At 38.8% G+C, this 12,122-nt stretch overlaps 1 protein-coding gene across 5 annotated transcripts in view; it reads left to right on the forward strand.

The window, feature by feature from the left end:
• The window catches only part of REPS2 (RALBP1 associated Eps domain containing 2), a 256,055-nt gene that overhangs the window by 67,461 nt on the left and 176,472 nt on the right, over positions 1 to 12,122 (forward strand). For all 5 annotated transcript variants that reach the window (XM_027835347.1, XM_027835349.1, XM_027835351.1 and 2 more), the window contains exon 2: positions 8,526 to 8,649. In XM_027835347.1, the coding sequence (XP_027691148.1) occupies positions 8,526 to 8,649 (124 nt within the window). The remainder of the gene's footprint in view (positions 1 to 8,525; positions 8,650 to 12,122) is intronic.

Here is a 12,122-nt window from a genome sequence, read left to right on the forward strand (position 1 = left end):
TACAAATTGTCTTATGTCTGTTCAATATGGGTACATTTTATTTTATTGAATAGTTCAATTCTGACTCTAATAATTACTAGCCATGTGACCTTTAGCAAGCCATTGAATATCTTTGAGCCTCAGTTTTCTCATGTGTAAAATGGAGATAATGGGCAATTATTATGATGAAAATAGGGGAACTAAGACTGAAAAATTACTATAATCCCTGTTTGGTAAATCATTTTATGATTACTATATCTATTGGGATTGAACCTATGATTTCATTGGTAAAGGAAGCTCTCAGGGGAGGAAACTCCTACCAGTTCAGGTCTGCTCTTTTCTTGCAACTTACAGTAATGAAAGGATGCCTAAAGCAGACTGTGTTCCTTAAGAACAGGGTTTGTCTTTTGCCTTTTTTTTTTGCATCCCTATCACTTAGTATAGTGCTTGGTACATATTAGGTGCTTAATAAATGTTTAGGGCAGCTAGGTAGCACAGCGGATAGAGTGCTGGGCTTAGAGTCAGGAAGAGTTTATCTTCGTGACTTCTAATCTGGCCTCAGACACACACTAGCTGTGTGACCCTGGGCAAGTCACTTAACCTTATTTGCCTCAGATCCCTCATTTGTAAAATGAGCTGGAGAAGGAAATGGCAAACCACTTCAGTATCTTTGCCAAGAAACCCCCAAGTGGCGTCATGAAGAGTTGGGCATGACTGAACAACAACAACAACAATCACTGTTTATTGACTGATTGAGGAATTCAGTGACTTGCCCAGAGTCACACAGCAAATATTTGTCAGAAGCAGGACTTGAATCTGGGTCTTCCTGGCATGGTGGCCACCATTCTATCAATTATGCAACATTTCCGCTATGATTAAACAACTCTTATTAAGTGACATTTGTATATAGAAACAAGGCACCTTTTTAGCTTCTCTCTCCTATTTCTTAAAATTACTTTGGGAATTTTACGCTATATTCCTGTTATAATATTTACATATGTATGTGTTAAATATGGTAGTTTCCTGTTATAGTCATCACTATATCTTACTAGGTATCAGTTTTTGTTAATTCTTTGGCTTTGATATCCACAGCAATTTTAATTTGAATGTTTTATACTTTTGGAATCAATTTTTCTATGTCATTGCTAGCAAAAGGAAAAAGACTGACCTTTGATTCCTGTTCATTTTAGATACAATTATCAGTGTTAGCATATAGCAAAGTGCAACCTTAAATTTTTACCAGCCCAACTTTTTAAATTCCATATAAATCTTGACTATTTTGGTTTAAAGTCAAGGTGCAATAAAGTTATTCTGGAGAATTCCTTAATTTTTACAAGGTGCTGGTGTTTCACTTGCATGTGTGGTGAATAGAGTTGAACTGTAATTTGTAAAGTAAATGAAAAGTACATTTTGTCAGACAATCACTGATTTAAATTTTTTTTTAAATCTTGGTCTGTCATCTTCCCTCCCTCCACCAATTTATTAATTTGCGAAATTTGTTTGCAATAGTTCTCACTCTTTGGGAATTTCTTGTATATATTTGCAGGGACCATGTTTTAAAATAAGTGCTAAGCATTGCATGTCTCGCATGTGATGGTATTTGGAACTAGACAACGAAATATGAAGTCTACTCTCATGTTATACCTCCTAGCTTCCAGCTCTAATACTAATCATAATACCTCCTGCTTGTTAAACTTCCTCTTTATCTTCCATTAGCTCTGGGAATAATGATCAAATTAACCCTACCATTCCTGGAAAGAACAAGTCAATTAATTGCCCTATGCTTGTTATCCCTAAGACTTTCTAGACCCCAAATACCTCTTTTTGTCATTCCTTATTAGAATATCAACTCCTTGAGGGCAGAGATTGTCTTGCTTTTTGTGTTTGGATTCCTAGTACTTAACACAGTGCCAGGCACTTAGGATGGTTAGTAAGTTTTCTTTCATTCATTCATTCATTTTCATTCATTCATTTGTTCATTCATTTATTCATCTTCAAATGGCTGTGTGCCACTGCGGGCAGGAGGGTTCTTTTGCTTGGTTGGAAGTATGAATGGACGAGAAAGGATCATCAATAGTATTGGTCTATCTTCTGGTATCTTTTTTTTATTGAGCAATGGTAAAACTCTAAAAATGTAATTAATGTTCTCATGTGTTTTTGTATTTGAGTGTGTGATATGCAAGGAGAAAGGGGCGGAAGGAATATGTTTACTTCTTTTAAATAAGCATCTCTGAAAGGCCATCTGGCCTGGGGCATAATTCATTTCTATTTGGTAAGTGACCACTCTGTGCCAGGCATTGTGTCAGGTGCAGGGGATGCAACAACAAAAATAAATAAATAAATGAAGTGAAAACAGCTCCAGTAGGAACATACATTCAAGTAAGCCTTATAACCCTGTCAAAAAAGGAAATGAGGTTAGTCTGGTATGATCTCTTCTTGTTAAAGTCCTTCTAGCTCTTTGTGAGCAGTACTTCCTTTTCCAGATGCCCACAAACCATACTTTTTAATAAGGCTTGGTCAAGGTTAGAACTGAATCGTCCTGAATCCCAATCCATTGTTTTTTCTATATTGCCTTTTGCCAACCTTGTTTAGATTTCAGATCGCCTTCTTGTCTCATCCCTTTGTCCTGGGCCAACCCCTGACTCCATTTTCTCCTTGACTCTTCTTGTTGTTTGTCCTTCATTTTCAAAGAGGACCAATGATATAATGGGGGAATGTCTTGGCTTGCTTGTGAATTGGATTTAAATGAGATAGAGTTGCACAGAGTCATCAGCATCCCTCTCTTCTAGAGTCATCAAATTCTAGTGGCAATACAAAAGTCAGGATGAATGGCGATGGTCCAGGCTGCAGTGGGTGATCTTGGCATCTTTGATGTCTGACTAAGCTCTAAGTGCTTTGAAGCACCTGTTTCAGCTGCCTTCATTGCCATTGGAACAAATTGTTCTCATCCTCCCATTCTGCCAGGGGAAGTCTTCACATGCTTGGGGTAGATACCCCACTAACTCGTTGACCGGTTTCAGTCCTGTTGGTTAGTCTCGACCTGGTTTTGTCCGTCTACTGAGACAGTTTTACCAGGGTGTGGCTGCTATGCCTGCTACAGCTTCTTGGAGCCACAGCTGAGAGCTGAGTGCCAGGTACACACCAAAGGTGGATGAGCAGCCCTGAAAAGTGGGCTCAGTGAGCCCACATACCAGAGGTGCTAGTCTGCCATGAACACCCCTTACAGACTTAGTAGAAAAAAAGAGGCAAACCATGCAATAGAGTGAAGATGAAGGAGGGATGGAACTGGAGAGTTTATCCCACTATTATTCTCTGGAACATGCTCACCAGCTCCCTTGGGAATAGCCAGCTGGGAACACAGGGAAGTGATGTAGCTCTGCTAGAACAGTGGGGGTATTCTTATGCCACCAGGCAGAAGGCCAGGGAAGAGGGTGGAGGTAGGACTTTCTTTCCTCTGTCCCTGGGAAGTCACATAATTGGTGCTTTTCTAGTTGCAAAAGAGAAGACTGGTGCTAGGAATATATTATGTTAGAGGTGTTTGGCTTGCTTCTGAAAAGTTTGCTGCCACATATTTCATATATGTACAAAGAGAGAGTATCACCACAAAGAAACAGTTATTTGAACAACAACAAAAAAAGCAGAGTATATGAAACTTAATGTTGAGTGCTATGGCAGAATTTCCTCAATCTTCATCACCAAGATCTTCAGATAGAACTTTGCACATTCCTCATCATAATAATTGCATATCATCTCCATTTTACAGATAAGAAAACTGAGGCTCAGAGTGATTCATTGACATTCATTGACATGGTGGAATGGTTAGTAATTATTAGAGTCAAGACTGAACTTTGTTCTTTTGACTACAGATCTGGTGCTTTTTTTTTTTTCAACTTCATGCTGCATGAAAATAAATTAAAATCCATTTTTTTGAAATGAGGAAATATGGGTGGGTGTTTTCATTCTACAGCTTGAACAATTCCGTTCATCACTCAGATTAAAAAAAAAAGATTGGGTTTCTGATTGGAAAGACAGTGGCATTTTTGGGAGAGGATCAAAAAGCCCTACAAGTTGATGTGTATTTAGATGGTCTGAGCATGGCAGCTCACTCTCCCAAAGGTAGGTGGGAGGAAAGCTATTTTGAGTAATCCATACTCTCCACACTCTTTATTCAAGTTGCTCCTTTACCATTCCTCCAATTTCACTGGTCCCTATCCAGCACTCTGACAAGCACATCTGTAAGCTCATTTAGCTCCATCTCTTCCTTGGCTTTGCACCCCTGGCTCTCCACCTGAGAAAACAAACTCAGGGCCTTAGGTTCCAGTGGAGTATTGGCAATTTGCTCCATTTGCAAAGGGGTGTTGGAGTGTTGGGGTGTTGGAGAGGTCAGAGCTCTTGAAGTTTAGGCAGGAGGAGAAAACTGGAACATTTCACCCTCCCTTGTATTTTTGTCAGGAAAAGTTCTTCAACTTGGATCATCATCAAGGAACAATTACAAAAATACCACCTGCTAAAAGGGGCCACTGTTGTCTTGGGTTGAACAAGGCATATCCTTTAATAGGATGCCATCATTAGAACTTTTCAACCAATGATTTAAGCCAACTGTGGTGCTGTGGCTTGATGAAAGAAAGAAAGAAAGAAAGAAAGAAAGAAAGAAAGAAAGAAAGAATTCTTTGCAAAATTAGTCAATTATTTTTTAGATACAGGAGGCCTGCTATAGCATCAATTGCTTAACTTTTTTGTTTTGTTTTGTTTTGTTTTTGGAAGCAGTGGGTTAAATGACTTGCCCAAGGTCACACACCTAATAAGTATCTGAGGCCAGATTTGAACTCAGATCCTCCTGACTCCAGGCCAGTGTTTTATCCACTGCCCTGCCCAGCTGTCCCAGTTGCTTAACTTTTGAATTTGGAGGCTGTGTGATTTACTAGAAAGAACATTGAATTTTGGATCCAAGGATTGAGGTTCAAGTCTGATATTTATTACTTGGGTACTCTTTGAGCCTCAGTTTCCTCATCTATAAAATGAAGGAGTTGGGTTAGACAGTCTCTAAGGTCCTCTCCATCCCTGAGTCCCAGGATTCTTTGGAGCCTGGAAACTTCAGAAATGTCAATTCCTTTTTGGCTTTTCTCTTGGAGTCATCTTCACCTCTTTTGTGTGTGTTTTTTTATTGTGTTGATTTTTAGAACCTTTTTTATACATCCCAAGTTTCAGTGGTTCTCATTGTAAATAGAAAGCAACTGAATTTTCTACTTGTAAATTCCATTTGTGCAAAATATCTGGAGAATAAAATGTCTTAAGTTTCTCTAGTTCTGCAGTGATTTCTATCATTTCATCCAGTGGAGTGCTGCTCTCAATTCAAACACCTAGATGCCTTTATTGATTTTCTTAGCTGGTTTTGATCCAGAAAGCTTGAATTTGGGGGGAGGGGGGAGAAGGTAAAATGAGCTCAAGAAGGAAATGGCAGACTACTCTAGCATCTTTGCCAAGAAAACACCAAATGGGGTCATAAACAGTCTGAATTTTACATTGCATGTAGAGTATTTTGCAAACCTTGAAGTACTATATAAATGCTAGCTATCATTATTATTATATGGCCTTGTTTTCAGTCAATTCAGTCATGTCTGACTCTCCGTGACCTCATTTGGGATTTTCTTGTATAGAATGGTTTTACACATACACACACACACACACACACACACACACACACACACACACACACACACTTGTGTCTATTGGTAGCCTTCTCTGGGGGTGGGAGTGGGGAAGAAGGAAAAACAAATTTACATGATAACTTTATTGTATATTTAAAAGGAATAGCAAATTGTACATAATAGATTTGCAGTTTTATGTGAAATCATTTTTTTTATTATACTATGTTATGGAAATGCTTGTTTTATTCCTTAAATTAAAAATAAAAAAAAGAAATCTATGGGAATTAAAAAAAAAATCTCTTGTAGATAACAAAGGGAGTTGAAAGGGCTTTAAGTCTAGAGTCTTGGGATTTCAGAGTTGGTAAAGATCTTTTGATCTTTTGAATTCAGGAACACGAGTCTTCCTGATTCCAACCTCAGAGCTCTATCCACTTTTTCTCCTTGCTGCCCTCCTTCTCTTTAGTCCTCCCCCCATTTTTTTTCCTGAAATCATTTAGACTATCACCCTAATCTCCTGACCCATTTATCTTACTTAGTTATTTCCAGAACTGATAAGATAGCTCACCCTCATTATCTTAAGCAAGCATCTCTTCTGTAGCATTCCAGACAATCATTCATTCTCTGGGTGAATACCCACTCTACTCCTCAGCCCATTCCAATGTTATTTTGTTTGAGAGGCTGAAATTTGCTTCTCTGCAAATTGATCCTATTTTCTCCATTTGATGAATGTAAGATCCCCCTTCACCATTTAATTAGACTTGATCCGATAGGACATGATATCTGGTACTTTTCTTAAAAAGAGGTCCTGTATTTTGATTCAGATGAAAAGGTACATAATCCATTATTAGTAGTGGCATATTTCAGGGTTATTGCAACCCTCCCCATTCCCACCCCAGACCTGCCCACAAGATACTTTCCCTTCCAGTTCACTGATACCCCAAATTCTTACCTTTAGAGGAGATTTATCCCTTTTGTTTAAGGCTTTGTTTCTTTGTTTAAAAAGAAAATATATTCACTTAACCCCATTGCCTAGCAATACACACACACACACACACACACACACACACACACATACACATATACATACATACATGTATACACATATAGATATATATTTGGAATCAAGAAAACGCCTTAAGCTTTATGGGTTGTGTGATTTATATTAGTGTTGTTGAGTTCATCAAGCCCTACCTTGGGAGTGAATTGTGATTAAGGGGCGAAGGTGGAGAGATGATAGGCTTTAGACCTGGAGCTGGGAGGGCCACTGAAGGAGGGATAACGGTACAGAAACAGAGAGTCTAGAGGCTCATAGGATCATAATTTTAGAGCTAAAAGGGATTGCAGAGACCATCCAGTTCAACCCCTTCATTTTACAGATGAGGAAACTGAGGCCCAAAGAGGTTAAGTGACTTATTTAAGGCCTGATAGGTTAGTAAATGCCACAGTCTAGATTTGATCCCAGTTCTCTGACTCAAGCCTGTGCTTTTCCCACTATAATATTTATAAAAGACATAAAGAACCAAACTATCTATGTTACATTGTTACCTTGCTTGGATCTTTAGTAACTGTTCTGTGACTTGAACCATTTTCTGGGGAGAATGGTAAGTGAGCATCGTCTCTATCTTGTAAATCATCTCCTTGTGCTAGGTACATTGAATAACTTATTTTTATGATATGCCATGCTGGGCAATTATATTGAGTTTTTCAAATAGATTCATATGTTTTGGGAATTTTTTTTCCCTGAACTCACCTGAAGTCCTGATCAAAGTCTGTTTGGAGATCTCTACTAAAATTTAGTCAGTGGGAAATGGTTAACTTGCATTACACAATTGCCTGTAATGATTGCTGGGTCTCAGGCTATCACAATGGGCATAACGACTTCCTTTCTGTCACTGGGATTGCTAAAGGTTAAAACCTATCTATGTATATGCCTCTTTTTCTCTCCCTCTCTCTTGTTGTTCAGTCATATCTGATGTGATCTCATTTGGGGTTTTCTTGGCAGAGATACTAGAGTGGTTTGCCATTTCCTTCTCTAGCTCATTTTACAGATGAGGAAACTGAGGCAAACAGGAGTACATGACTTGCCCAGAGTCACACAGCTAGTAAGTGTCTGAGGCCACATTTGAATTCAGGAAAATGAGTCTTCCTGATTCCAAGCTCAGAGCTCTATCCACTTTGTCTCCTTGCTGCCTTCCTTCTCTCTAGTCCTCCCCCCATTTTTTTTCCTGAAGAAATAAAAGATGTACAATTTTATGATTTGCCTTCTACCTGGAAAGCTCTCTCTCTCTTTTTTTTTTTGTTAGGCAATTGGGGTTAAGTGACTTTCCCAGGGTCACACAGCTAGTAAGTGTCAAGTGTTTGGTCTGAGGCCGGTTTTGAGCTTAGGTCCTCCTGATTTCAGGGCCGGTGCTCTATCCACTGTGCCACCTAGCTGCCCTGGAAAGCTTTCTAATCAAGGAAAACTTTTTTTTTTTCAATGTTGTTTAGTGTTTTCAAGGACTGTATAACTCACACATAGTGGTAATCACCAATTCCTTTATTCCTAATAACTTTCCAGATAATTTGTATTGGAAGACACTACCCCCTGAAGAGTCAACTGTATTCATCAGGATGGATAGCAGCTATTCTATGTTGCCATTATTCTGCCTCTGTGTCCTTAGAAAAAAAGGGAGAAATCTCTATTGTGTCTTAATAGTTATTATTATTTTATGGGTAGGTAGAATCTAAAATAATCACCTAATTTAGAAACCTACTGTTCATAGGAGAATAAACAATTTAGGATATATTCATAGATGCTTTAAGGTGTTTGTAGCTTAAGGTTTCTTAAAAGTAAATATGTGGGGGAATTTTTAAAAAAAGAAATATGATTCTCAGTGTTCTCTCTTTATTCTTTTTCAGATCACAGAACTGTGTGGTGCAAAACGTGTGGGTTATTTTGGTCTAACACAATTTTATGTTGCCCTGAAATTAATTGCTGCAGCACAATCTGGCCTCCCAGTACGAGTAGAGAGTATTAAATGTGGTAAGTGTTTCACACTGTAAATCTCATTACCCAGGAGAGGTTTCTCTCACTTTCTGAGAACTTTTTTTTTAGTGTCTTTTAGGTAGGTCTATTCTATTTATGCCTTTGTTTGCCGACTTCCTCCTTTTGGGATCTATCATAGCAAAGCACTTCAGAGACACCAGTCTTTCCCTTCACCTCTAGGAAATGAAGAAGGCAGTTCAAGGTCACACAGGTAGCAAGTAGTGGAGAATTTAAACCTAGCTCCTCAGGTGCTAATTCCCATTTTCCACTGCAAAAATGGTGCTAAGATTTTTGGGATACCCTGTATTTTTTTTTAAAGGTCCAAAGTTATAGAGTATTGTTATTGTTGTATAGTCATGTCTATCTTAGATACTGAAGTGGTTTGCCATTTCCTTTTCCTGCTCATTTTACAGATGAGGAAACTGAGGCAAACAGGGTTAAAGTGACTTGCCCAGGGTCACACAGCTAAGTGTCTGAGGCCAGATTTGAACTCTAGAAGATGAGTCTTCCTGACTCCAGACCCCAGACCGCATACTCTATCCACTGTGCCACCTAGCTGTCCCCTTATGTATGTATTTTTCCTCTATACATAAATTTTCAAAACATCTATCTGCCTGTCTGTCATCTTTTTTGTTTATCTATGTATGTCTTCAAATAGAAACATGTATTTTTTTTTTTGTCCTGGACCTGTGATTTCAATGATATCCCATTGTTGAAATTCTTGCCACAGACGCAGAGCAACAACTCATCTGTGATTTGTAGTTTTAAGACAGTTGTGTGGGATGCTGAGAGGTTAAGGGACTTGTCCATTTTCTCATAATCAGTATGTTTCAGACATAGACTTTGATATTGTCTTCCTGACTCCAAGGCTGACCTATCAACTATATCTACATAGTCTATTGTTGTTGCTTTTCAGTCATGTCTGACTCTTTTCTATTCCATTTGGGGTTTACTTGGCAGAGATACTAGAATAGTTTACCATTTCCTTCTCTAGTTCGTTTTACAGATGAGGAAACTGAGGCAAAGAGGGTTAAATGACTTGCCCAGGGTCACACAGCTAGAAAGTGTGTGAGACTAGTTGAACTCAGGTCTTTCCGATTTCAGGCTTGGTGCTCTATCCACTGCACTACTTACACACACACACACACACACACACACACACACACACACACTCGAGTGAGGCCCAAGAAATTGTAGGGTTTGTCATTGATCTCTGGTGACTTCCACCTGACCAAAAATAATTAGATAGGGTTGGAGAAGCTAGTTATAGATGGTATCTGCAGTCAATGTGTAGCTTTCATCACAAGCTAGTGAGTATTCATTATCTGCATGATGGCTATAAAGTAAGTTTCTCCTCACTAAGTGCTATTTATTTCATTTTCTACAGGAAGCTTTTCCTGACTTCTCTTCATTCTAGTATCTTCCCTCATTTAATTATTTCCTATTTATCCTGTATATAGATTGCTTTGTATATGTTCATTTTCATGTTGTTTCCCATGTTAGATTGTAAGCTCTTTGGTAGGGTCTGCCTTTTGCCTCTTTTTTGTATTCCTAGCACTTTGCACAGTACCTGGCGAATAAATAGGTGCTTAATAAATGTTTATTGACTGACTGATTGATGGTATGAAGGAGATAATGTACATGTAAGAGTCTAAATTGATAATGACTCCCTGAGACTGAATCAGTGGGTATCATTAGGCATTTTATAATTTGAGCCATTAAAACAATTCCCTCTCCATTGTTCATTATTTATGTGCTTAGCACAATGCCTGGCAAATAGTAGGTCCTTAGTAAATACTTGGTATTTGACTGGCTAAGATGTAAGAATATTATTATCTTGTTTGATCCTCACAACAACCCTTGGAGATAGGTGCTATTATGATTTTAGGCCTAAATGTCATAGGTAAAGCTCTCTGAAGAGTTATTTGCATTCAGCTTTTGCTTCTGTTCTAAAGAGCAGTGAGGGCAAGTGTGGGCCAGGTCTGGAGCTGCCACTTTGAATCATATGGCTTGTTGATTGTTATTAAGCTATTACCCTAATCTTTGTTCAACAGAACAGAGATCTTTCCAGTCCAGTAACAAACACCCTCTGATTGAACCCTCTGTGAAGGGCAGTGGTGACTTCAAATACACCTACCCATAGTCATGGATGATTCATGTATTTTATGGGACCTTTTGTACTTGGTTATGCATGCGAGGCCTTCCTATTTACTAAACGTAATCTGTATTGCAAAAACATTTGGATAATTGAAAAAATCAGATTTGCTTGATAAACTTTGGGACTATTACATAAATCATCTCTGTGAATGTTTTAGCTTCTGCCTGGCCCCATTGTGCAGAATCAGTAGTAAAGTAGGAAGGAGGTAGATTTTTGCTCAGTAAAATTGTTGTACATGTTTTGGAGATACTTTTCTAGCTTACTCTCACACTGGCAGACTGTTTCCTCAGAAGACAGCTAAGGACTTCTTATTCTCCTCTGGGTCCTAGAAATAGTCCTGGGTCAGCTAGGTGGCACAGTGGTTGAAGCACTGGCCCTAGAGTCAGGAGGACCTGAGTTCAAATGCAGCATCAGACATATAACACTCACTAGCTGTGTGACTCTGGACAAGTCACTTAACCCCAGTTGCCTCATATTAAAAAAAAAAAATCTTATGGAAATGAATGTTGAAAACTAGTCCTGTGGGGCTATTTCATGAACCCCAACCTGTGTTAATATCAATTAGTCAGAGTTAAATATTTGTTAGAAAAGGGGTACTTACCGAGGGAGTATAGTAAAAACTATTGTTATAAATGCTCCTCCCAAAAATCTGTACTACCCTTTGTCAGGAAAATGTATTCCAGGGGAAAATGGGCTCAAGTTTGATAAAGGATTGACTCTCAGCTACTGGGAGTCCTTTTTGCTAGAGCCTCAAGTTTTCACCTAAGGTATAGTTTTTGATGGGCTTCTTGTAAAGTCCTAAATTAGCTTTTCTTCTGTGTGTCTAGTTTGGCTCCCAAAGCAGACTCTGTGTCATCTGTTCTGGGGGTACTGCTATGACTACGGTGTCAATGGGAAAATCCAAATCCTTTGTCTTTACGAGGTCCCCTTCAGCCAGTGGAAGGAGACTGAGGTAAAGGTGGAGTCTTCTACTCCCTCCATCCCCAAAGGGATTCCTTCTAGGCTTGACTAGAATGGCTGTCTCCTCTCTTCCTGGTTCCAGATGAGTTTGCTATCCTATACAAAACCTATAGAGCATGGCCAAGTCTCTTCAACAAATCCAAATACACCTCCTATTCAATGTTACTCCATTTCATCTAGTGACTTATAAGGAATTCCACATTGAAAAGGAATTTTCACACTTAGCCTACAATCCAATAGAAGTAGCTAGGCCTTGTTCACACTTAGTTCAGTGGCAATCCTTCTACACTTTATCAGCTCACTCTCCCACCCTCCATAGCAGTTCTTCTAAACCTTTTCATTCTTTCTCAAA

Source organism: Vombatus ursinus, unplaced genomic scaffold (genome assembly GCF_900497805.2).
Source record: "Vombatus ursinus unplaced genomic scaffold, bare-nosed wombat genome assembly UNPS02014814.1, whole genome shotgun sequence".
NCBI lineage: Eukaryota > Metazoa > Chordata > Mammalia > Diprotodontia > Vombatidae > Vombatus > Vombatus ursinus.